A 26,054-nucleotide genomic window follows, 5' to 3' on the forward strand; every position below is an offset into this window, starting at 1 on the left:
TGGGGTTATTAAATTTATGGCAGCTTGGCAAGGCGTGCACACATCCCCATTCCAGCAGCCAGGTATTTGGGGATGCTGGGCCTTTCGGGGGTATTAGGGGGGCTCCTATTCCCCACCCTCCCGCAGCAAGGAAGGGGTCGAGTCTCAGTTAAGGCGGAAGAGGATTTAATTGAGCTGGGTAGGGAAGAAAGAGGGGTTAGAAGGAAACCCCAACTCCATCTCTGCCGGCTCAGGGACGAGGCGTCGGCCCTCAGCGAGGGAGGTGCTCCCGGGACGCTGAGCGCTTCATTCTGTCCCCAGGGCTCAGGCGGGTGAGGAGGTGGGCCCGCGTCCCCGGACCTAAAGGTCAGGGCGGTCCGGAGCGCCTTCGGCGGGCTTGGCGGGCGCCCGTAGGTACTCAAGGGGAACAGGTTCGTCGGGCGCCGCCTTGCGGTAGAAGCCGAGCTCCTGCACCAGCTCATTGATCTCCTCGCGGGTCATTTCGCTGAGTGGGATTCGCTGAAGTAGAGGAGGGGTGGGGTCAGTGCGCCTCGCCCCGACACCCCCCCCACCCCGCCCCCGCCCGCCTTCCAAGCCGCACCTCCAGTTCTTCGTAGCGGTGGCCCAGCAGGACGAGCTCTGGGTCGGCCCCTGGAAGGTGTTTCATTACCAGGTTGTGACTGGAGTTGTTAAGGCGTGTAGTGGTGACCCGAGGCTGGTGGGGTCTCCCACCTATGAACAGCAGGTGAACAGCACTGCCTCTTTTGCCCAGGTAAGGCAGGGATCCCCCATTTACACGTGAGGAAATTAGAGTTCAGAGAAGTAAAGGGCTCTCTTCTCCGTTCCCGTGTCTGTGGCAGTCATCAGTAGTCCATTTCTCTTGCCTACCACCTAGGAATTCTCTGGGCAGTCACTATCAATTCCACTTGTCAGATGAAAACCATTTGTCATCCCTATCTGTGAAGTTAAGTGGAAGGAGATTCTCCCAGATCCTCCTCCCCATCCTCCCTCCCCCACAACAGAAAAAGGATACTATAAAGGGATGTCCTGGGTGACAAAGGCCTTCACCTGGGGAAGAACCAGAGAATCAGACCCCGACCCCCTCCAGATACCGACAGGAAACTGAAGCCTGCTGAGGTCACACACTCTTGACTCCCACCCCAGGGAACGTCCCCTCCAGCCAATCTGTAGGACTATGTTACCCATCCCCCAAGGGGCTCAGTGGAGACAGAGCTGGAGACCCCTTTCTTCAAACTTACCTCCTTCAGGAGCACCTGGCTGGCTCAGTCAGTTAAGCATCTGGCTCTTGATTTTGGCTCAAGTCATGATCTCAGGGTTGTGAGATGGAGCCCTGAGTCGGACTCTGTGCTAGGCATGGAGCCTGCTTAAGATTTTCTCTCTCCCTCTGCCCCCCCCCCCCAACCTAGCTCTTAAAAACACAAAACACACACACACACACACACACACACACAAAACTTACCTCCTTCAGGCGATTCAGCTGTCATCCCCCACAGGTCTGGAGGGGGACAAAATCAGATAGGTCAGGAATCCTTCATATCTGCCCAATAACACCCTCAAGACCATTTCACTCTCCTCCCAGAGTTGGATGAGGCTGTGGATTACCTTTGAAACAGAAGTTCCCTTATGACAGAAGGGGGGAACTCTGTACAGGGGCTTACAGACATCAGGTAAAAGAGGAGCAAGACCAGTGACCCAAAGGCACTTACCAGCCTTGGGGCTCTTGCCTGCACACCTTACTGACTGTTGACTCACTCCCAATGCCCAAAAGAAATGATTACTCTACTTCTCTCAGGCAGTAGAGACCTGGGCCTGGACTTTGGCCCCTAGAACCTCAGGGTGGAGGCAGGCCAGAAGGGAACAGCTCTGAATTGCCCTGGGAGACCCCGTTAGAGATACCTGCCATCTGGTCCCTACCTAGCCCCATGCAGAGCTGGGCCTCCATCTGGTTGCTTCCGCAACATGGGAGGATGTGTGGGCCCCTCCCTGCACTCCCAGAGGGGAGAGACACTTCCCAGCAGGAGTCCAGACCCCAGGACTATTCTAGTCCTCCTTCCTCCTTCCTCCTCCCCCTCCTTCTGTCAGACAAAACTAAGGCCCATAGAGGATCTGTGATGATTCAAGTCACACAACCAAACAGGGACTCTGACGGGTAATTTCCTCACAGAGGAGGATGGGGGCCTGCTGCAGGGTAAATGTTGGTAATGCAGTTGGCTTTTGCTTAGTGGGGCAAGCGCCCAGAAAGTCTTCCCTCCCTCAGGGAAGGGAGACACATACCGGAACTGGGGTGGGGGAGGAAGTCCAGGAAAAAGTGGAGTGATGGGAGGATGTAAAGTTAGGCTCCAGAGGACAGGCTTGGAAGAGTCACAGGCCGGGAGCAGAGTTAGGGGACAGGGCCAGTGTGTCTGGGGGCCCGCTGTCCAGCCGGATGGGAAACTAGGGAGGAGTTCGGGTTTCCAGACAGCACCATCGGGTATCTCAGGCTTCCACGGTGGTGGGTGCTGGGGCGTCCTGAGGCTGGGGAGCGGGAGGGCTGGTCCCGGCCCTGAGGGGGACTTGGGAGTCAGGAGGGTCCTGGGGCCAAAGTGAGCGGTGATTCCAAAGCTAAGGGGCCAGAGGGTTGGGGGCAGTGGTCCCTGAGCTAGGGACCAGAGCACTTACCTCTACCCGGGCTCGGGCCAGGCCGTGCAGACGGTTCCAGTCGGGCCGGAAGGTAGTGACGGCGGCCGCGAGTGCCGCGAGAAGCAGCAGCAGGGGCGGTGGAGGCAGCGGGAGGTGCATCGGGACCGGGCCGAAGATGATCCGCAAGCTAAAGGCGAACGGCCGGGCCACTGCGCCACGTCTGGGTCCGCCGGCTGGCCCCGCCCCGCCCGAGCCCCCGCCCCCTAGGGAACCACGCCCCGAGCTGTCAGTCTCCGCCCCAGGGCCGGCTCTGGGGCCTTCAGCTCTCTTCCCGCAGGGTTTAGAATCTTTTCTGGTTCGGGATCTTCTCTGGCCCTTCGGCCTTTATATTCCCAGCCGCGGGAGTGTCCACGCCGACCGAGAGCGCAGACGCTACGGCGGGATGCGGCCAGACAGTGTCCCCTTACGCCGGCAGGGGGCGCGGGAGGGATGCGGACGGACCAGGGAGTTTCTGGGCCAGCCGCTTGACTTGAAGATAGGGAAACTGAGGCCGGGAATTCTTGTTTGTGTCTTTTATTTCTTTGGATGAAATTCCGATCTGGGTTTCAAATCCCTGGAGCACACATTATGGCGGAATGTGGGATATTACGTACTCTGTAGGGGCTGGAAGGATAAAAGGGTTAATACACATAAAGCCCTTTGGAACAGTGCCTGGCACAGTGTTAGCTTTCATTATTTCATTTCTTACCTCATAAAAGCCCCATGAAGGGCGCCTGGGTGGCTCAGTTGGTTAAGCGACTGCCTTCGGCTCAGGTCATGATCCTGGAGTCCCTGGATGGAGTCCCGCATCGGGCTCCCTGCTCGGCAGGGAGTCTGCTTTGCCCTCTGACCCTATACCCTCTCATGTGTTCTCTCTCATTCTCTCTCTCTCAAATAAATAAATAAAATCTTAAAAAAAAAAAAGCCCCATGAACTCCGTTTTGCAAGTTAAGAAACAGGATCAGAAAGGTAGACCGATGACATTGTGAATCTGGGAATTGAACCTGAAACGTCCCTGTGCTCGTCTCATCAAACCAAAGATGACTAAATAAGGACGCCACGTTCCCTCTTTAAGCCTGAGGCAGACACAGCAAATTGATCACAGTGCTCTTTGCTATTGAATCTAAACTGGGAATCAGAATCCTTCTTAACATCAAGCCAAAGCTGCATTATGACTTTCATGGACCCTTAGGTATTTTTGCCTTCCTGGGCCTTTTAAGGCATTTTACAACTGCCTTAATTAAAATAAGAAGAAAGAAGAAGAAGAAGAAGAAGAAGAAGAAGAAGAAGAAGAAGAAGAAGAAGAAGAAGAAGAAGAAGAAGAAGAAGAAGAAGAAGAAGAATAATCCTGGCTGGATTCATTATTATATGTTTATTTTTTCTTCCAATTTTAAAAGAAATGAAAATTAAAACATGTTCATGACCTCTAAAAGTATCATGGGTCCTGGGCACTAAGCCTAATGGATTAAGTCAGGTTTGCACAGAGCCCTTTGCTTATACCCTGCTACCTCACATTCATTGACTTGATTGTAAAGATAAAATAATAATGGGCTTAGAGTTGTTATTTAATACCCATTCTTTGTAAATACATCAGGGCACTGTAAGTATAACTGGTTTTGTCCAGACTATTGACATGATAAACAATGTCTACACTCTATTTACTGCTATGGAAGTGTGAATTCATCCAAGCTTTCTGAGGGGCAATTTGACTCAATAAATCAAAACCCTAAAAACATTTCTTCCACCCAGTCATTTCACTTGTCAGGATTTGGCTCAAAGTAACCATCAGAGAAGGGACCAATTTTTAGGTTAAGTTTATCAAAACACTGTTTAACCAGCCAAGGTTGTAGGGCGCCTGCCCTGGCTCAATCTTTAGCGCCCAAGGCATGGGCTGCATCCATAGGAGGAGCTGCTGAGCAGTTGCTGGGCACTGGACTCCCTGGGCCTTCTGGATTTCACGTTTTGAGGTGTAGATCTGTGGAAGATAAGGCAAAACTGGAGTTTCTCTGAGGAAGAGAAAATTCCACCTGTGGACTGCAGCATCCCCTCCTGCCTAGGAGTTTCCAGACAGCTGGCCTGCCCCACAGATTTCAGACATGCCTTACTGGCCTCCACAGTTGCATAAACCATTTTTTGCAATAAATCTCTTTATGCATTTAAAAAAAAAAAAAGGGATGCCTGGGTGGCTCAGTCGATTAAGTGTCTGCCTTCGGTTCAGGTCATGATCCAAGGGTCCTGGGATGGAGCCCCACATTGGGCTCCTTGCTCAGTGGGGAGTCTCCTTTCCCTCTGCCTCTGCTGCTCCCCATGCTTGTGCTCTCTCTCTCTCATTCTCTCTGACAATAAATAAATAAAGTCTTAAAAAAAAAAGTTATGTGAGCAGTTCCAAAAGAACATCAAAATATTAAAAAAATAAATTAAAATAAAATTTTAAAAAATACTGTTTACAATGGTGAAAAACTGGAGACACAACCTAAGCATGTCTCCTCAAGGAATGAGTTAAATAAATGATGGTACCTCCATAGGATAGAAAATCATGCAATTGTTTTAAATGATGCAGCATTGTGTTGAACAACATGGAGAATGTTCATAGTTATGGTATTAAAATTTTTTTTAGGCTATAAAACAGTAATATCAGTTGGGAGTTGTGATGCTCTGGGCTGCAAGTCACAGATACCCCAAGTTAACTGGCTTAAACAATAAAGGAAATCTGTTGGCTCAAATAACAAAAAAGTTCAATGGCAGGGAGGGCTTCAGGTCAGGTTTGATCTGGTTGATAAAGTCCCCAAGACCTGATTTCTCTCCATTCTGCCTTCCATAGTGTCAGCTGGTCATTAAGCCAGTTACCTACATGGTATCAAGATGGCTGCCAACAGTGACCAGGACCACAGACTTCTTCATTCATATCTAATGAAGGGGAGATGATCTTTTTTGGTAACCTTCTCAGAAGAGAAAGCAAGCTTTCTTTCAAAAAATCTCTTTATATCTCACTGGTCCATCCATGATCCAATCCTGTGGCTAAGGGAATGGAAATAGCTCATTGGCTTAATCAGCTGAGACCCATTCCAGGAGCCCGTCTAGGATATGGGCTTCAACAGATGTTGTAGCATTAACAGAGTAGCCAACCAATTTTATAAAATATGTATATATAGATATATATGCCTAGCCCAAATCACAAAATCTAGATGGAAACAACCCAAGAAGTCAAAATAGTCATCTCTTCGTAGATGAAGTTATAGGGTGAAGCTTTTCTCCTTTATACTTTTTTTCTGTATTTTCTATAATAATTATGTATTATCTAAATACAAACAGTAAACTTTGTTTACAGAAATAATGGGTCAAATGCCATGGATTCCCTCAACCCTAGCCCATACCCCAGCAAGGCAAGAGCCTCAGAGTGGCTGAAGCCAGAGGCCCCATGGAGCCTGTGGCCTTTCTGCTGACAGAGCCAAACCTCAGTGCCTCATGGACCCACATTGTTCACTGGACAGATGCCACCAAACCACTTGCATTGCATTAACCTAGATGCTGTGGCCTAGAGGGGCCACAGCCTGGGCTGCTGGGGGTTGACTAGCCAGCCAGTGGAACCAGTGGTAGAGACACTAGCCACAAGAGTACCGGGAACATTCTGGCATCAGCACTCATGGGAGGCCCAGGTTGTCCCTGAACAGATCTCTACTTTTAATCCATGCCCTTATGTGGCATTTTGTAATCTAGGCTAGCAGCCTTCCTCGGGTGGGGCTGGGTTTGGGGTTTAGTCTGTAATGGGATTGGGGTCAGGGTCAGCCCTTGGCCTAAAGCCAGATTTAGAACTGAGTCTGGGGCTGGAGTCAGTTCAGGGCTCAGTCAATAATTGGGCTTGGACCTCAGTCTGTGACCAAGATCAAGGCTCAGTCTATGACTACATTCAAGGCTCAGCCTTTGACCAGATTCGGTCAGTGCACAGTCTGAAACGAGGGCTCAGTGTGTGACCAGTGTTGTGTGACCCAGGGTTAGACCTCATTTTGAAGACAGGATTCTATCAGTGATTTGGCTCAGGGCTCAGTCTGTGACCAAAATCATAGCTCAGTCTGCCATCATGTTCAAGATTTAGTTAATGGCTAGACTCTGAGCTCAGTCTAGACCTGGGGTTGGGGCTCAGTCTAAAATCAAGGGTTAGTCTGGACTGGGGTTAGAATTCGGTCAGTGACTATGGCTCAGGCTTAGACAGAGAATCAGGGCTCAATCTGGGTCCAGAATCAAGGTCTCAGTTGGGATCAGCCTTAGTCAGACTTGGATCAGGCTCTGTACATGGGTAGAGTCAGGGCTTGATCTAAGACTATGGTCAGGGTAGGGTATAGGGTCAGTCTTGGCATGGGATAAGGCCTCAGTTAACACCAAAATTGGGGCTCAAATTGGATCTGGGATCAGGGCCAGGGTTTAGTTTGGTTCTATGCTCTGTTCTGAGCTCCCGAAAAGCAATTTCTGGTACATGAGCGCTCAGGGCAGGTTGGCATGCAGGAAATGAGAACCCCCCGGCAAGCTTATGTTCTTGCAGTAAGCCTCGCCTTTCCTGCCGAAGCCGGTGTCCTAGAGTCTTCTAACCTACATGGCTCTGCTGCCCAAGATCCCCTCGCACCAGAATAAAAATAGCCACTCACTTCAGAGCAGCTGACAGCGGGTGCTGGGCTGCCTGGGAGGAGGGGGAGCTGAGGAGAGGGAGGAGGTATGCCTGAGCGCAGCCCCAGCTGTGTGACCTTGGGAAAGTCACTCCTGCTTGAACCCATTTCCTGTGGGGCAGAATGGGAGCTGAGGATGACACCTGCCCCGGAGGGGGAGAATGAGGAGACAATGACGTAATATGTGGTACTCGGAGCAATAAAGAACCCTGGAGCGAAGGGAGGAGAAGTGTTCCTCCGTGCCCTGTATGCTTCCTCCTCACAGAAGCCCTCCTTAATGCTTCCCTCTTCTACCTTCCTACAGGACCCTATGGCACACTCTACATCTCAAGAGATTTATTTATCGGCTAGTGGCCAGTGTGACCTCCGTCCCTGTGGGTCTGGGTCAGGGTGACCAGGGAGTGAAAGGAAGGAGGACAGGCCCTTCTGTATCATTACCATCCTCAGGTGGCTCAAGGAAGAGGAGGAGGAAAGAGAAAGTCTCTCTCCCTTCCCCGCTTATGATGGGTTTACTCTGAGCCAAAGGACCACGAGGGCACATATCCAGATTTTGCATCCTGTCATACATAGCCTGGACCTTTCATGCTCCATTTTTTTGCCCCTGCTCCTCCCTCTGCTTCCCAGGGCATTTCTCCTTTTTTTCAATTTGGCAACACTGACTCTCCTTCAAAGGAGGAGTTCAACAGTCACTTCTATGGGGGAGAATTATCCACTCTCTCCCTGGGAACCCCATGTTCTATCCCCTAATGGCTGTGTAATCCCTAGAGCTCAGTTTCTTCCTCTGTCGAATGGGGATCTTATTACCAGCCTCCCAGGGTTACTATGGAGAGTGAGATAATTTGTCAATCACCAGCTCCCTCCTTTCCTATTCCTGACCTGAACAGCCTGAAGGGTAGCACTAAGAGTTTCCAAGGGGGGGGGGGGATTGGACAAGATGTACCCTCTGCCTCAGCACACCACCCCCCTACTCCCTGGAGTGAGGACAGGGAGGGAGCCAGGAGGGGCCTTTGGAGACAGCCGTCTCCAGGGGGGCGGTTCTCCCTGGCAGCTGCCCCCAGCCTGCCGCCCAGAGCCCCAGAGCCTGTTATCAACCTCCTTAGTCATCACACCAGGAGCTCAAATATAGCTCTTACCCTGCTCCCTTCTCAACCAGGGTCCGCCCCCCCCACCCGCCCCCTTCTCCTGGCAAAGCCAAGTCTGGGTCTCAGAGCCCCTGTCCCTTCCCCCCAGGAATGCAACTGACACTGGCCTCAGTTTCAGCATCCACTAAATGGGCAGGTTGGAGCAGATGATGATGGTGGTGATGCCAACTGCAGAGCTGCTGCCCTCGCCGAGAGCTCGCTTGTGCCCGGCTCTGTGCTAAACACTTCAGATATATCCTCTTGTTGAATCTTCACAGCAACCTTAGGAGGTATCTACTGTTTTTATCTCCCTACACAAATCAGGAATCTGAGCGACCTCCCCAGGTAAGCCAGTGGCAAGGCCAGAAACAAAGTCCCCTGTGGGATTTGACTTCAGGGAGGGACGATGACGGGAAATCCTGGGCTGCCCTGCAGTGTGCAGCAATCCTCTGCACACTCATTTGCATGACATTTGCCTGGCTTCCAAAGGACACTGATGTCCCTGTCTGAGCTGTGGATGGCTGAGCTCTGCGACAGGCCCCAGGGACTGGGATCTGCCCCCTCCCCAACTTCCAGGCTTGCACTGGAGGCCAGTACTCACAGGGCTGGGGGGGGGGCTCCTTCCTCCATTTTCTCATCTATACAATAGGAGTCAGACGACTGGGCAGGGTAAGTCCAAATTTTCCTTCCCTCTCTGGTGGACTGAGTCCCACCACCATCTCTTCTTCTATCAACGGAACAGCCCAGGTGCCTCCCTGCCCCCATCTCTCCTCCACCGTTACTATCACCCTCATCCCAGTGACCACCATCGCTTCACTCTACTACCTCGACCATCACCAACAGCTGTACCTTTGTTATCACCTCCACGACCTCCATTTACCCGAAACATCACCAGCACCTCCATCATCAGTGTCGGTCCTCCACTTCCATTATCAGAATTCCGTACGTCATTATCTCCACCACAGTCACCTCCCCTGTAGCCACTCATCACTTCCACCATCCTTCATCACCCCAAATCCTTTCTACTCCAGGGCCCTAACATGGTCTGGGGCTCCGCCCCTGCAAATTCCAGCCTCACAGAACTGCTGGCTGGGAAACCCAGACTAGACCCCGAGACAGTCTAGCAGAGGGGGGAATCCCATCCAGGAGAAGGAGACGAGGCATCTGTCCATGCAGCTTTCATGCAGGGGACCACACAGGCCCATGAGGCTACAGAGGTGACCGTGGACCACCAGAGAGCTCTGGGTACAAAACTCTGGACATTTTCTGGCTACACTGAGTGCGATCATTCCTCTCGAAGCAATCCAGCAATTCTGGAGAAATCAGGATCCAGGGACTACCTAGCAGATAAGAGTGAGAGAGGGAAGGAGGCAGAAATCAGAGGGCCCACAGTCATCCCTGGCCACATCTGAGCCCTGTCACTCATTCACTCTCCTCACTCACTCACTGAGTCATCGGTTCATTCAGCAAATATTTCCCTGGACCCTGTGCTGGGTCCTGGCCATCGAAGTTTCCCGGGCCTGTTTTTCACCTTCCTGACAGTCTGTTCCCCCACTGCTGGGCCTTTCTCCACCCTAGTTCCTCCCCTTCAGACACCCCAATTGGCTCCCATGGGTCTTGGGTCACCGAGAAAGCTCCCTTTCCTCACTGAAACTCTTGAGACCTCCCCAGCTCACCCGGTGAACTTGAGCTAGTCCCTCACCCGAACCACACTCAGTGAATACTGGAGAGAGAAAAGCTGAGAGGGGCTGGGCTGTGAAGACATCCAGGACAGGTGGCCAGGTGTCTGCCGAATAGCAGGGGATGGTGGTGAGGCTGGGATGGGAGGGGACTCCAGTGGCTGGAGCCTGAGTGTATGGCTCTGGGATGGGAAGGATAGAGCCAGGCAGGGGGCGGGCACCAAGGACCGAAAATGGGGCAAAGGTGGGGGCCAAAGCAAGCCCTGGGCTGGCAGAGAGTCAGGAAGCTCACAGGATCATGGCAGGGTCTCCCTCTCGGTTGTCTCTGCGGCCCTGGAGAGGGTGCTGACCTCTGAGCTACCTGTCTCTGCGTTGTCCCTCAGGTGTGTCAATACCCCACCTTTGAGTGAGGACCAGCCAGGCCTACGGCAGGAGGGCGGGGGCAGACAGGCAGCCTCCTCCATGTCTCCAGTTGGGACCCAAGCCAGGCCAATGGGCACATTCTCCACCCTGCCCCATGGCCATTTCAGCCTCAGCAGTCAGCTTGAAGGGTTCCCAGAGTGTAGGCCACCTTGCCTTGGCCACCTCTAGGTTGGGAAGTAGGTGCCTGTGTCTTTAAATTCTCAGCAGGTTGAAACGGCTGATGACATCACTGGTTCCCGGGAGCGGAGGAGCCGGAGCCTGAGCCCAGGGAGCCCAGGCTGCTAGGGGCTGCAGACATGGAGGGCCAGAGCAGCACCAGTAGCAGGAGGCCAGGCACCGGGGCTGGCCTGGGACCCCTGCCCGTGCCCGGGCCCCATGGGGTTTCCCAAACTGGGGCACCCTCCAAGGTAAGACCCCTGAAACCTAAACCCCCATCCCTGATCCTTGGTCCCACACAGCCCCACGCACCGCAGGCACTCTGGTGCCCCTGGCTGAGGGGCGGGAACTCTCCTCTGCCCACTAGCAGGGGCTAGGCAAACAGGGCACTCTGGGGGCTGAGGGGGCAGTAATGGGACACCCAGAGAGAGATGGAGTTAGCCATCTCCAGGAGCCCCCAGGAGAGCCCTGGACTGGGTGTCAGGGGATCCAGCTGTGCTCCAGGTTTGCTGTGTGACCTTGGGCAAGTTGCTTGTCCTCTCTGAACCAATGCAAAATGAGGAGGCTTGTCCCTGAAGACTAAAATGGTGACATCTGGGATGTCTAAGTTGTTAGTGCTGGAGGCGGTGTGGTGGTTGGGGGGACGCTTGGAGCCAAGGAGGATGCCCAAAATGCAGCCTCAAAGAGCTAAGTTTGAGGAGGGAGGTGGAGGCAGAGTTTCAGGTTCTCTGAACCGAGAAGGACACAGGACACAGACAGAACTGCATGTCTGGAGGCAGGGATGGGGCCACCTCAGGGCGGGTGTAAACCTTCTGCCCTCCCTGGCGGAGGACGTTTTATCCTGTCTTCTGGAGACAGGGGCATCAGAAAGAGAGGACAGATGGGAAAGAGAGAGGAGGTCCCCACAGGGCCTCATGTCCCCCCACTCCGTCTACCAGACAAAAGGAGGATACCTGCTTGCCTGTCCTCAAAAGTGGGGGAGACAGGGGAGACAGTGCAATTGGGCACAGAGAAGTGAATGCCAGGATCAATAGAATCCTGCACTTGCTCTGAATGTTAGAATCACACTTGATGAGGACAGACTATTCCATGGGGCTCGAATGGAATCCTAGCAAATGTTCGGCTCATAAATGCAGAGAGTAGGAGACCCAGGCTTCTCAGGAGCAAGGTGTGGCTAGGGACCCTTTACCAGATTTCTTCATTTTACAGACAAAAACTGAGGCCCTGGGCAGAGGGGTGCTTGCCTAAGGGGACATGGAACTGGGCTTGGAGTTGACATGGCTAGTCTTAACCCTGCTCTTGCTCCTATATGGAACCCTGGGAGTGGGTGAGGAAGACACAGAGGACCGTGACCAAGGAGTTCACGATGCTTGGCAGGGAAGAAGCTGACGGTTCCTGGAGGAACTGTGGAGGAAAGGAGAGGAATAGGCTAGACCCAGGGTGTCCAGAGAGGGCAGATCTGGGGTGTTAGCCCTTAGCCTGGGGAGCAGGAGGAAATGCAGGGAGGGCTGCCCAGGGAAGCTGGCTCCAGGCGCCCAAACTCCAGCATGGCCAGGGAGTGGGTGTCAACCAGGAAGGCAAGGAGAGAACCCTCGGGTTCAGGCTCACACCCTGCCTCATTTGAGGTGGGGTCTTAGGTTCTCCATCTATGAGAGGTGTCAGACTTGAGGGAGGGGTAAGGTTCTGCATCCTGTTTCCTCCAAAAGAGAAGCTGATTTGCAACAGAATGGATTGCGGTGAGAAATTAGGAAGAACTTCCTTGCAAAGATATGCCTTTCTTAGCTAGATGGAGTCTGCTGGGGTCTCTATGGAAGTTGGGGCCCAAGCCCCTGGTTAGGGTTACCCTGAGTCTTTGACTTGTCTTCTGCAAGGTGGACTCAAGTTTTCAGCTCCCAGTGAAGGAGAAGGCGGCCCCAGTGCCCTCGGAACCAAGGTTGGCTCTAGCAGCTGTGGGGCCACGAGCAGCTCTAGCACCTTCCACAGAGGGGCCGAGGTTGGCTCTGGCGTCTCCTCGACCCACCCTGGCTCCACTGTCTACCCCTGGAGGGCAGAAGACAGCTCTTGCCCGCCGCAGTTCCAGCCTAGCTCCAACACCCGTGGGCCAGTTAGTCATGTCTGCCTCAGCTGGGCCAAAGCTGCCTCCGGTGACCTCAGGCTCAGTCCTGGCTCTAGCACCCATGGGGCAGGTGGTGATGTCCGCCTCAGCAAGGCCGAGGCCTCCCCCAGCCACCCTGAGGCCCAGGCTGTCTCCGACGTCCAGGGACCAAAAGCAGGTGCCACCTGCCTCCGTGGGACCCAAGCCAGCACTGGCTGTCTCAGGCCTGAGCCTGGCCCTGGCATCTGAGGAGCAGCCCCCACAACCCCCTTCCAACTCTTCCCTAGTGCCCAGTCCAGTTTTGTCGTCCTCTCAGGACCAGGCCCTGGCTCCAGCTTCTGTGACGTCAGCCTCGGCCTCTGTCGGATGGACACCAGCTAAACAGAGGGATGCCCCAGCCCCTAAACCTCTCCCCTCTTCCGAAGAGCATCTCCAGCCTTCAGTTCAGGCATCTGGTCCTGTGGGCTCCACATCCTTAATCCAAATCCCCCCAGACCCCTGGATCTCCCCCTCCTTCAGAGCCCGGCCTGAGGCCCCCCGCAGCAGCCCCGAGGATCCTGTCCTGCCCCGGCCACCCCAGACCCTGCCCCTGGATGTGGGCCAGGGCCCTCCAGAGCCTGCTTCCCGTTCCCCAGGACTTCTGTCCCCCACCTTCCGGCCAGGGGCCTCCTCGGCCCAGACTGTGCCCCCACCTCTGCCCAAGCCACCCCGGTCTCCCAGCCGTTCTCCCAGCCGCTCCCCCAACCGCTCCCCCTGTGTGCCCCCAGCCCCTGAGGCGGCCCTCCCCAGGCCTGGCACCCAGGGTGCAGGGCCTAGTGGGCACTTGAGCCCCAGTCTTCAGCCCTGCGAAGCTCCAGCTCCGGTCACCACCTCCCCTTCTACCTCCACCTCATCATCCTGTTGGTCAGCTCAGCCTACCTGCAAGAGCGACCCTGGCTTCTGGTGAGGGGGCCTTCTCCCAAGAAAGATTGGTGGGGCTCGAGCTCTGAAACTAGCCATCTTTCCAGGGTGGCTTACCCTACACTACCCCAGTTTACTTCCCTGAGGAAGATTCTTTGGGGGTACTGGGCCTACTCTGGGACCCTCAGGAGACAGCATCTTCTCCTAAGGGACTTGCCCACCCCTGCCTCAATCGATCTCCTCTGGGAGAGTCTGGTAGGAGAGATCCTGGGCCCACTGTCCTCCTTCCGAGAGCTTACACCCACACCTGCCTCAGTTTATTTCCCCAGAAAGAGCCCTGTGGGAGGGAGGGAGGAGGAGGGAGTGGTGCCTAGTGGTAACCCCTCCTATACCCCCACCCCCAGGATCACTGTGGTCACGTGGAATGTGGGTACGGCCATGCCCCCTGACGACGTCACATCCCTCCTCCACCTGGGCAGCAGCGGTGATGACAGTGATGGGGCAGACATGATTGCCATAGGGTGAGGGGCCCGGGCGGGTGGACCCCACTCTGGATCCCTCGTGCCTCCCAGACCCTTGCCCATGGGAAGGGCTTCTAGAGCACCCCCAACCCGGCAGCCGCCTCAAACCCACCCCCAGGTTGCAGGAAGTGAACTCCATGATCAACAAGCGGCTCAAGGACGCACTCTTCACAGACCAGTGGAGCGAGCTCTTCATGGACGCACTGGCACCCTTCAACTTCGTGCTGGTAACGTCTCCCTCAGCCCCTGGAAGGGTGGAGCCCCCTGGATTCCCGGCCCTAGCTCTGCATTGATTCACTGTGGGGCCTGCTGGACCTCGGTTGCTGGGTCCGCGAAATAGGAGGATGGAGGAGACTGGGGCAAAGCGCACAGAAGGGCGGGGGTTGTGTGCGGTCCCTCAACCTCGTCGTCTCCCGCCGCAGGTGAGTACTGTGCGGATGCAGGGCGTCATCCTGCTGCTGTTTGCCAAGTACTACCACCTGCCCTTCCTGAGGGACGTGCAGACTGATTGCACGCGCACTGGCCTGGGTGGCTATTGGGTGAGCATGGGAGCAGCCCGGGACGGGACAGGGCCCTAACGGGTCTATAGATTAGTCCTCCGGGTCCTCCACGCACTGGCAAGGTCCCCTCCCCATGCTCCACCCCTTACTCTGTCGCCTGTCTCTCCCCAACCCCGCCCAACACCCCATACCATTTTCTAGACCCAGCCCCCTTCCTGTCCCTGCCCCATCCCAGGGTTCCCCTCCTTGCCGTAGAACCCACCCCTCTCTAAGCCTCTTCCACCCGGCTGGCTGGCCTCGCCCCTCTCTATGCCCCGCCCAGTGCCTCATCTACTTGCCTAGGCCCCGCCCATGACTCGATCAAACATATCAACCATGTCTCCCAAGGGCAACAAGGGTGGAGTGAGCGTGCGACTGGCGGCCTTCGGGCACATGCTCTGCTTCTTGAACTGCCACTTGCCAGCGCACATGGACAAGGCAGAGCAGCGCAAGGACAACTTCCAGACCATCCTTAGCCTCCAGCAGTTCCCGGGGCCCGGGGCGCATGGCATCCTGGATCACGAGTATGGGCTCTGGGCGGGACCAAGTGGAGCTTGGGCGGGGCTAGTGAAGGAGGAGGTGGGCCTCAGAGGCGAGAGTCTCAAAAATTTGGCCACAGGAACCTGAGTACCAGCCTGGGTAGGCCTTGCGGGGAGAGGCAGAGCCTATGGCGGGGGGGAGGGGGTGGGGGGGGTGGCCCGCCTAAACTACATCTAGGAACACGAATGCTGGTAAGTTTGATGGAGGACAGAAACTGCAGGGTGGAGCTTTGCTGAGGGGCAGGGCCTTGCTGAGGGTCCAATCAAACTTTGTTCTAGATCTGCATCCCCCTGCCTTTCCTTGGCGGGCTGGAGGGTCTGCAGCCACCCACCCCACCCACTGCATCATCGCAAGGGGCATCCAGTGCTGTGGGTTGGATGGGGGTGAAGAAGGATCTGGGTTGGGCTCTTTCACCCCATGGACCCTGCTGACCCCCACCCCCGAACAGCCTCGTGTTCTGGTTTGGGGACCTCAACTTCCGCATTGAGAGCTATGACCTGCACTTCGTTAAGTTTGCCATTGACAGCGACCAGCTCCACCAGCTCTGGGAGAAGGACCAGGTGCAGAATCCCAGCCCGCACCCTAAATGCCAAACACACAGAGCATGACCCAGCACACTTTTGCATACTACTAGGCTCTGGCTCTTGCCTTCACCTGTCCTGTCCAAGCTGTTGTCCAATTCTGCCCTTTTGGACCTTCACAGCTCAACATGGCCAAGAACACCTGGCCCATCCTGAAGGGCTTCCAGGAGGGGCCCCTCAACTTTGCACCCACCTTCAAATTTGATGTGGGTACTAACAAATATGATACCAGGTGAGCTCAGCACTGGGATGAGGGGGAGACATGGGCTGAGGTCTTCTGGATAGGGAAGAAAGGGAAGAGGATTGGTAAGAAGCAAGGCTGGGGGCTGTGCCTCAAACCCCAGCCCCTGAAACTTGGGTCACCCCTGCCTACTTCAGTGCCAAGAAGCGGAAGCCAGCCTGGACAGACCGTATCCTGTGGAAGGTCAAGGCTCCGTGTGTGGGTCCCAGCCCCTCAGGACGGGAAAGCCACCGCCTCCAGGTGACCCAGCACAGCTACCGCAGCCACATGGAATACACAGTCAGTGACCACAAGCCCGTGGCTGCCCAGTTCGTCCTGCAGGTGAGTCCTGGCCCCATCCTCCCGTCATGACATCCCCAGGTCCAGCTCAGCATCCCATGGCCCACCAGTAAGCCCTTGCACCTGCCCTCAGCAGCATCCATTCACTGCAGCGGAGTGGGAGTGGGTTATGATCTCCATTTTTAGATGAGGAAACTGAGGCTTAGAGACACGGCGTCACATCAGGGTCACACAGCTGGTAAACAGAAGAATTAGGATTTGAACCCAAGCTAGTCTGTTTTCAGAGTCCATGCCTTCTTCACTAATCCCTAACTCTGTTCTTCTGATAAAGGATTAAGACCACTTTTTTTTTTTAAAGATTTTATTTATTTATTTGCGAGAGAGACAATGAGAGACAGAGAGCATGAGAGGGAGGAGGGTCAGAGGGAGAAGCAGACTCCCTGCCGAGCAGGGAGCCCGATGCGGGACTCGATCCCGGGACTCCAGGATCATGACCTGAGCCGAAGGCAGTCGCTTAACCAACTGAGCCACCCAGGCGCCCAAGACCACTTTTATTAAAATTCACATTATATAGTCACATAATAAGATCAGAAAAATCAAAATGTTTATTCAAACTCCATATAGCCTTCATTCATATTTATTCATTATTCATTTACCATTTTACCATGTGCCAGGCACCATGAGTAAGGTAGTAATGGGGAGGAGGAGTAGAGAGATGAAAATACAAAGAATTTATATATATATATATATATATTTTTTTTAAGATTTTATTTATTTATTCATGAGAGACAGAGAGAGAGAGAGAGAGGCAGAGGGAGAAGCAGGCTCCCAAGGAGCAGAGAGCCCGATGCGGGACTCGATCCCAGGACCCTGGGATCATGACCTGAGCCGAAGGCAGACGCTTAACCATCTGAGCCACCCAGGCGCCCTATATATATATATATATTTTTTTTTAAAGATTATTTATTTATTTGAGAGAGAGAATAAGAGAGAGAGCATGAGAGGGGGGAGGGTCAGAGGGAGAAGCAGACTCCCCGCTGAGCAGGGAGCCCAATGCGGGACTCGATCCCGGGACTCCAGGATCATGACCTGAGCCGAATGCAGTCGCTTAACCAACTGAGCCACCCAGGCGCCCAAGAATTTTATATTTTAGTTAGCATAGTATAGTTAGTATAGTATAGTTATCGGCTTGTACCGGGTGAGAAGGGCATGGTGTTTAGGGTTGAGGTCTCTGGTTGCCAAAGTAAAAAGGAGAAATGCTAGATGTCAGAGCTGGACCTGAGAGACCATGTAGTCCAACACTCTGTTTTTCTATGGGGAAACTGAGGCCCCCCCAATAGGGTAGGCATGTACCCCCGAGCTACACAGCGGCTCAGCAGGGGAGAAAGGTAGATCCCATCTTTCCAGTCCTGAAACCCAACTCTGGACTCTCCGATTCCTTTCCTTGATCTGATAAGAGGGAGTCTGCAGGCCAGAGAATGTTTTCCCTGGTAACTTTGTCATGTGGTCCGTCAGTGGGACATTGGCCAGTATCCTCAACTGGGAATGGAAATCTGCCCAAGTTGGGCCTCCCATGACCTTTGGTAAAAGACTTGGGTGTGAGGTTTCACCCTCAGTCAGGGGCCTCACCTTGAGAACCACTCCTTTTGGGTGCCTTACCCTGACCTTCCCTCCTCATCAAGGTCTCTGACCCTTGCAGAAATGAGCACCTACTGCATGCCAGGCCCTGGGGCTCTGTCATCCTTTGAATGCCTTTGTAGGCCCTGAGACATGCAAATTCTCCTCCCAAGAGGCTCAGAGAACTTAAGTCTCTTGACCAAAGCATTTTGACCTTGCGCGGCCCCGGAGAGCATTTCCAAGAGGCCACCCTGGGCAAACCTGCTGTTAGGAACCTAGGAACAGGGAGAGGATGCTCTGGTTTCTTCTGAAACAGCCTGGCTCAAAAGCTGAGGAGGGAGGGAAACCCAAAACCTGGTAAATGGTGGGGGGGGGGGGGGTAGTAGACAAAAGCCTCAGTCCTTCCCTGAGGTGGGAGTAAGGGCAGAACGAGGGCTACCCTATTCACTTCAAAGCTGTATTCTTACTCCCTAAGGAGGCTGCGGGCATAAAGAGCCCTGGGCTGGGAGGTGGGAAGCCTGGCGTTTATCCTAGACCTGTTCTGCCTTCGCTTCCCAATCCGTAAATGGCTTCAAAGGCTCTTTCTCTCAGCTGATTTGTGCGGACTCAGGCCCAAGGACGCTTGGAGGGTCTCCCCTGATGTGGCCCCCGCCCCTGGGCAGTTTGCCTACAGGGACGACGTGCCGCTAGTGCGGCTGGAGGTGGCAGACGAGTGGGTGCGACCAGAGCAGGCTGTGGTGAGGTACCACATGGAAACCGTGTTCGCCCGCAGCTCCTGGGACTGGATCGGCTTGTACCGGGTGAGAAGGGCAGGGACAGTCAGTGCCTCAGGGAAGGGAGGGCCTGGGGAAAGCAGCCAGGGGCCCAGGGGGATCACTGGCTTCTGCAGAGTTCGTTGCTACCCCGGGAGGCTGCTGGAGTCAGGCGAGAGGAGACACCACCCTGAATCCTCTCACCCCAGGTGGGTTTCCGCCACTGCAAGGACTACGTGGCTTACGTCTGGGCCAAACACGAGGATGTGGATGGGAACGTCTACCAGGTACTGAAAGGGAGGGGGAGGGTGGGAGGAGGTCCCCATTGCCCTTGGGGCTCGGGACTTGGCTTGGGCAGTCCTTGAGGTTGCTTCCCTGACCCCAACCTGGGCCTATGTCCTGGGCCCACCAGGTGACCTTCAGTGAGGAGTCACTGCCCAAGGGCCATGGAGATTTCATCCTGGGCTATTACAGCCACACGCACAGCATCCTCATTGGCGTCACTGAGCCCTTCCAGGTGAGTAGGTCAGACTGCGGGATCGGGGGCGCTAAAAGGCCCTGTTCAAACACCACAGCCTCTGCCTTCTGCTCCATGATCTCCTGCGAGCAACCTCACCTTCCCGGCTCTGCTAACGGGCAGGGTGGGAGTGCCTCCAAGACGCCTTCCGCGGCTGGTTGGGGCACAGGGCAGCCCAGTAACCGGCCTCCCCCCCAGATCTCGCTGCCCACCTCGGAGCCGGCCAGCAGCGGCACAGACAGCTCAAGTGCCAGTTCAGAGGATGAGGATGACAGTACCCTGGAGCTGCTTGCATCCAAGTCCCGTAGCCCCAGCCCTGGCAAGTCCAAGAGACACCGTAGCCGCAGCCCAGGCCTGGCCCGCTTCCCTGGCCTTGTCCTGCGGCCTTCATCCCGTGAACGCCGTGGTGCCAGCCGAAGCCCCTCACCCCAGAGCTGCCGCCTGCCCCGGGTGGCCCCCGACAGGAGCAATGACAGTGGCAGCCGGGGCAGTAGTGAGGAGGGGCCCTCTGGGCTGCCCGGTCCCTGGGCCTTCCCACCGTCTGTGCCTCGAAGCCTCGGCTTGCTGCCTGCCCTGCGCCTGGAGACCGTCGACCCTGGTGGGAGGGGTTCCTGGGGACCTGATCGGGAGGCCCCAGCCCCCAGTAGCCAGGGCCGGCAGGGGCTGGAGGAAGGGGGTCTGGGGCCCTGAGGGTGGGTGGGTGGATGGGCCCAGGTGGCCGCCACCGTGCCCTGATCTCCTGCAAACCCACCTGTGTTCCTTTTGCTGCTGCCCCGGCTTCATCCGCACCTGCCACTCTGTCTTGGCGAGGGGTGGCCAAGTGGGGTCCCCCAAACTCAGTCCTGGCACCTCAACTGTGACAATCAGCAAAGCCCTATCCGCCCCCATCTGAGATGGGGGGGGGTTGCAATCCTGGAGGTCATCAATTAGAAATTAAATTCTCCAGCATCACTCCTGACTCCTTCCTAACTTGTTAGCAGTCTGGGGGTGGGGGTAGTCAGAGGAAGGGACTAAAGAGGCAAGAGGATGATAGATCTGACAATTACCAGGAACCAGCCGTATACATTACACATGCCATCTCTTTTAATCTGCACCACAACCCTGAGTTGCGGTGTGTTCGGTGCAATTCTTAGATCTATTTCACAGGTGGGCAAACTGAGGCCTCCAGGAGGTGAACCTCTCAGAATCAGATGCCTAACCACAGTCTGGCTATATGTTAGAGGGAGAGAACATTTACTAGGTGCTAAGCATTCTCCATGTATTGGTTTACTTAATCCTCAACAATCCTATGAGGTAGGTCCTGGTCACACTGCCCCTTTTCAGAGGAGTTACTAAGGCTCAGAGTGGGGAAGGTCCCTCGTTCAAGGACACAGAGGAGATTTGAATTTGGGTTTAGGGTAGTAAAAAATGGTCACAGGTCCCAGGAAGGGCACAGCAGCTGTTGAGGAGGGATCCCCCAGGGAAGAGTTGGGAAGCACCCCCTAGCACCCTCCCCTTTCCTGGATTCAGATACAGGCGCTTCTGTGACATCCCATTCCCCACCTGCTGCCTCAGGTCTCAGCAAGTAGGTGCTTGGGGCTCCTTGGACAGGCTTTTGAGATATGTGTTCATTTTGCAACCTGGAGATATGTGTGCCTCCTCCTGGTACCTCCTGAGGCTGCTGTAATAAGTTAAGTAATAAGTTTCCCATCTGGCAAGGCCCAAGCCCAGGGCATCAGAATGCACCTCCTGAACACCACATCCAAGCACAGAGGGGTTGTATCACCAGCTCGAGATCACTCAGCACAGCAGGAGACGTGGTCCAGCATTTTAGCCTTGATTCTTGTTGCCGCCTGGCTGTCCACAGGGGCCCGAGCCATGCTTCAGTCTAACACGTGGAGAGGAAGCCAAGACCCCCTGGGGCCTAGCAGAGCTAGGGGCAGTGTCCAGTCTGGTGCCCAGGAGAGCTGGAACTGAGATCATTCCGTTCTAGGATTTCTGCTGCCCTATGGGTCTCCGGGCTGCCTGGGTCAGCTGCAGGCAGCGGTCATAGAATGACGTGGCGGCTCTTGGGTGATCTGAAGGCCACACCTGCCCCTCACCTATGCCCACACCCCAGAGCCGGCGTCGGCTCTTTTGAAGTCGCCGCAAATGCCCGGCTGTCACCTTGATGGCCCTAGGGTCTCTGGAACAGCTGTGGGTGGAGAAAAGTGGGGCAGGTGGTCATGGTTTTAGGTTAGGAGTAAGAGTTAAGCAAACATTTTACTATGTGCCAGGCAGGCCTTGGGCTCTGTGTGTCACAGTGTCACACATACCATTTCTTTGGTTTCTACAAGCTTTTTACAAATAAGAAAATGGAGGCACGGAGCGGTGACTGAACTTGCTAGGTCGCATAGGAAGTGACAGAGTCAACATGGACCCATACAAGCCAACTGCAGAGCTGCACCTGGAGCACCAGGGAGTAGGGGGATGATGACGATGGAACTCAGAGGTGCCTTAGCCCCTTTCCCCATCCCTTTGGCCCTGGCACACAAAGGGAGGATAGGTAACCCCCTCTTGGGAAAATGCCCCCTCCCTCCTGGGCTTGCCGCCACTTACCTTTTGCCCTCAGCACAGTCCAGTGGAGGGGCCAGCTTGAAGCAGGTCATGCCTAGCAGCTCCCAAAGCATGTTGGTGCCCACAGCTGGGCTGTGGAGCCTCAGGAAGCGTGCCAGACTGAGGGCAGAGGCAGGCTTAGGCTAGGGCAGGGCCTGGCCACCCAGGAGCCCCCTCTCCGTGACTGGCAGGAGGCTGCCCACCCCCAATGGTCCAAGCAGGCCTCACCGACGTGTGCAGTTGCAGTGGAAGAGGGGCTCATGGGCACTATTGAGCAGTTGGAACTTGGTTTCCTGAGGCCCGATCTGCTGCTTGCATTGATCCAGATGGCGCAAGCCGCGGCAGGCCCGGCGGGCATCTAGGTAGGGGGGGGCATGGTGGTGAGGGGAGCCCAGTCCCCCAGCAAAGCCCCACCAATGCCCACTGCCATTTAGGGGAAGCATAGGCACACGTGCTCAGTCACATAAAGACGGTGTCCCCCGTCTCATGTCCTTCCTGCCTTCAGAATGCTACACACGTCTCACACACACATGCACACGCACACTCACATGCACACACAGCAGTGCCACCATAGAGCCCAGAATGTTGGTCAGGAAAGGCATTTTGGAGGAAGAGACTGCTAAGCAGAGACAAGAAGACTCGGCAAGAGTGCTCCAGGCACAAGGAACTGCATGCGCAAAGGCCCAGAGGTGGGACAGAGCAAGCTGCTTTTGAGGAACCAAATGAGGCTTTCAAGACTGGAGTTTCAACTGGGGAGTAGAGTCTGCAGGACCAGCACCTGAGGGCCCCTGGGTATTGGGACATCATGAGTTAAGAGGAGCCATGGTGGGGGCTCAGTGAGGAGTGATATGGGCAAGTTTAGGGCTTACGAAAATCCTTCTAGCTGCAATGTGACTTGATGGGAGAGGTTGGGACACCCCAGGAAGAGTTTGGAAAAGGGAAGGAAGCAACACAGGGCCCCTCAACCCCGCACAGAGGCAGGGACACCTTCCCACATCAGGAACCCCCAAAGTTAAGTTCTGAGCTCACCCTGAGGTTTTAGGCCATTCTGTGGCCCCTGGAAGCCTGGATGGGTGACCTCCAGCCAGGCTGTGGGGGACATATCAGGTTTGGCAGAGGCCACGGGGACATGGATGGCTGTGGTGTTGGTTTTGTGGGGGTGCTTAGACCCTTTCCATTGTGGCGGCCGCTTCTGAGAACGTTGCTTCTGCGGAGGCCTGCTGGGGGCTGGGCTCTGGAGGCTGGGAGTCACGGGGGTGGCCAGGGAGCTCCAGGAGGCATTGTAGAAGGTCCTCCTGGACTGGAGGCGGGCAAGGGGTATGGAGCCATATGTTCTACACCTGGAAGGTGGCAATTGGTAACTCACAACCCCCCCACCACACACAGAAACCCCAGGTTCATCTCCATGGAGACCAAGCCTCTGTCAGTGCCATCCCTTGTCCCACTGGCCTATGTGGAGCACCCGAGGAAGGTCTGCATCCTGGGCCCTGTCCTGAGGAGAGCACAGGGAGGATGAGGTATCATTCGCTGGAGGATGGACAGACAAAGCCTCCCTCCCAGGGCTTGGAGCCCAGGCTCCCCCTCTGGCTGGGAAGGGGATTGAAGGGGGCAGCCACATACCCTCCCCACCAGTACCACGCCACACAGGCCTCCTGTTCCTCCAGCTCGAAGCAGGGGATCTCCAGCACATTGAAGAAGGCCACACCCACGATGTCCGAGATGGAGTCCTGCTGGTTCTGCAGGCATTGCTGGAACCTGCCCGAGAGCTGGCACTCAGGGCCCCGTACCAAAGAGGGCCACCCCCCTCTTCCTCCGAGACCACCCAGTCACTACCATGCAGGTGGTTTGGGATCCAAGGGTCTCTTCTCCTAGGGCTCAGCTTTCCCACCTGCACGGTGGGGTCTGGCGGGCTGATCCTTTAGGATTCTTTGGAATCCCAGTCTCTGCACCCAGGAACTACCCCACCCCTGAGCCCCTGGCCCTCTCTGCCCACTGCCAACCTGGCATCACAGTCACAGTGGGAGATGGTGTGGAATCGGTAGTTTCGGATGCCATAGTTGTACTGGAAGGGCGAGATGTTCTGTGGGCAATGGTCGTGTTCCCGGCAGCACAGATCAGGGCCTTGGAAGACCCCTGCAGGAGGCAGAGGGGGCACCAGCTGAGCAGGGTCCTGGGCACCCCATGCTGGCTTATGCCTCGCTGGTGCAGGGAGTAGGGACCTTGTCTTGCCCCAGCCTTGACACAGATACCTTGGGCGGCCTCAGGCCACTCTCCCTCTGTGGGACTCTCGGTTTCAAAGCTGGACGAGAGCAACCAGGCTCCGCCTTTATTGGAAGGCTCCAAATGCTGGGCAGCCCACCCAGGAGCCCTTGTTCGGGAAAGGGACGTCCTCGGGGGAAGTGAAGTCTGCCTCCAGAGCTCCCAAGCTCATGCCCCAAATAAAACTCCAAAGTTATGAATGTGTGCAGAATGGGATGGCCAAGAGGCAGAGTGCGTCCTTTCTCGCTGGCATGATGAGGCATTGCCAGGATGCCAGTCTGCTCCAACTCAGGTGCCAAAGCCTTCCCCAACCCACCATGCGTGCACAAAGACAGCTGTACCGAGCGCAAAAAAGTCACCCAAGTTTGTTACCGTTACTGAGCATTTCCCAAGTGCCTGACACTCCCCACACCCAAACTCACAGCAGCTCTGTGAGGGAAATGTCATCTCCATGTACCTGTGAGGAAGCCAAGGTTCAGAGATGGGAAGTGACTTGTTCAGCTTGAATTTGCTAACCCAGGCCTTTGGGTCTTGGCGTCCCCTCCCCTGGGCATCCTGCCTCAGAAAGCCTCCTCTTGGGTAATGGCTTTTTGGCTCAGCCAACCTTGGACCCACCCCAGTCCAACCCCTCCCAGGGATGATGATTAATGAGGACTCCGAGGTTTGACTAGGACGTTTCCCATCTACGACCTAAATTAAGCAACCCATGATGAGACTTAGGGTCACCCCCATTTTACAGATAAGGACATTGAAATCCCCCACGGACACACAGCCTGGGAGAGTTGGGGCCAGGGCGAAAACCAGCACTTCCCTCCCCTGCCCCCCAGCCCACACCCCCATGGCTCACCCAGCTCCGAGGAGTTCCCAGCAGAATCCCCTACTCCACACCACAGCGTGCCAGGCATGGTCCAGCCTCTCTTCACCCGCTGGGGTCTTCTGTTGCCAGGTGCTCTGCTGTGTCCTGCTTGCTCCTCCCTGGTCCCTGCTGCTCGCTTCTCCCTAGCCCCTGCTGGACCCTCTTCAGGCCCTCGGCAGGCGCCCCCCTGACTCTGAAGTGTGGCCAGGGCTCTCTGCAGCTCGGGTCCAGGAGTGTGGATGAAGGAGCCCCGGGTGATCTCACCAGCACAGAGGGCACTGAAGGCTGCGGTGAGCTCTGGCTCATCTCGCCAGCTACACGCTTGCAGCCTCCCGTGCCTGTCCCAGTGGGCCTGGAACAGGGCCAGTCCTTGGGCATCCTTTCCCAGGAAGCTCAGTGTCCCCAAGGGGCTGCCGGAGGTGGGCCTGACCAAGTGGCAGGAGGTGCTGTCCCAGTGGAGGGCAGAGGAGACCCCCCCCAGCCACTCCCAGGAAGCTCAGCATCCCTAACAGCAGTACCGGAATCCCCATTCCGTCCTAGACCAGCCCAGTCAGACAAAGCCCCCAGGACACCAACCCCCGGCAGCCCACGAGGCAGCAGCTTTAGCAACTGAGCGGAAGCAGTGCCCTGCAGACCCGGTGCAGCGGGGCCAATGAATGGAGCTTTGGGAGGAGTAGGAAGGAGGCTGGAGTATGGGGTGATCTCGGGCTTGTAACTGAATCCACCGGCTGGGCAGGCTGCTGATTGGCCAAGGAGTGCACTTGCCAGGGCCCACGCCCCCATTCACCATGCCGTTCTCATCCAGTCACCTGCTGCCAGCCCGCCTGGATGGGGACTGTGAGAGCCAAAGCCTTGGGCTGTGGGACAGAGGGCCAGGAGAGGATCTCTATCTTCCTGGGGAGGGAAGGGGGCTCAGGGGCTCAGAGGAAGCTCCCAGAACTCTTCCTCAGCCCCTTGCCCCAGGGAGACTGCCACACCCACCTCCACGAAGTTGGCAGGGGGCCATGGCCTCTGCCAGACCTATGTGAAGGAGCTGAGCGCAGGGCTAGGGCCCTGTGGCCACGCCCCTGGGAGCTCCTGAGGCTTCT

General features: G+C 55.7%; 3 protein-coding genes across 4 annotated transcripts; 1 reads left to right on the plus strand and 2 right to left on the minus strand.

Annotated features, from left to right (window-relative positions):
- Window positions 1-148: 148 nt before the first annotated feature.
- Window positions 149-2,876, minus strand: SELENOM (selenoprotein M). The gene is made up of 5 exons (XM_045887306.3): window positions 2,659-2,876; window positions 1,460-1,495; window positions 1,013-1,047; window positions 581-659; window positions 149-498 (listed from the first exon to the last, which is right to left on the minus strand). Exons 1-5 carry the CDS (start codon window positions 2,776-2,778, stop codon window positions 340-342), a joined length of 429 nt encoding a protein of 142 aa, XP_045743262.1. The 5' UTR covers window positions 2,779-2,876; the 3' UTR covers window positions 149-339.
- A 3,600-nt stretch (window positions 2,877-6,476) lies between these two features.
- On the plus strand, window positions 6,477-20,355 carry INPP5J (inositol polyphosphate-5-phosphatase J). 2 transcript variants are annotated; one of them, XM_064578690.1, is made up of 13 exons: window positions 6,477-8,727; window positions 10,744-10,946; window positions 12,567-13,732; window positions 14,095-14,211; window positions 14,330-14,438; window positions 14,634-14,750; window positions 15,099-15,274; window positions 15,739-15,850; window positions 15,994-16,103; window positions 16,250-16,433; window positions 18,671-18,808; window positions 18,970-19,047; window positions 19,173-20,355. In XM_064578690.1, exons 2-13 carry the CDS (start codon window positions 10,836-10,838, stop codon window positions 19,965-19,967), a joined length of 3,213 nt encoding a protein of 1,070 aa, XP_064434760.1. In that variant the 5' UTR covers window positions 6,477-8,727; window positions 10,744-10,835; the 3' UTR covers window positions 19,968-20,355. The 2 variants fall into 2 exon arrangements, with proteins under 2 accessions (XP_064434760.1, XP_045742382.1); XM_045886426.2 differs by having other exon boundaries at window positions 6,477-10,946; window positions 19,173-19,277; window positions 19,476-20,353.
- Window positions 20,356-20,359: 4 nt separating this feature from the next.
- PLA2G3 (phospholipase A2 group III) lies at window positions 20,360-25,687 on the minus strand. The gene is given in 8 exon segments (XM_045886425.2): window positions 20,360-21,450; window positions 21,855-21,971; window positions 22,080-22,209; window positions 22,881-23,191; window positions 23,472-23,606; window positions 23,852-23,984; window positions 24,958-25,435; window positions 25,437-25,687. Coding segments are annotated over 8 exon segments (1,569 nt in total). The 5' UTR covers window positions 25,497-25,687; the 3' UTR covers window positions 20,360-21,245.
- Between the last annotated feature and the right edge of the window lie 367 nt (window positions 25,688-26,054).

This window comes from Mirounga angustirostris, unplaced genomic scaffold (genome assembly GCF_029215605.1).
Source record: "Mirounga angustirostris isolate CCGP_5_RB_7025 unplaced genomic scaffold, mMirAng1.0.hap1 SCAF_14, whole genome shotgun sequence".
Taxonomy (NCBI): domain Eukaryota; kingdom Metazoa; phylum Chordata; class Mammalia; order Carnivora; family Phocidae; genus Mirounga; species Mirounga angustirostris.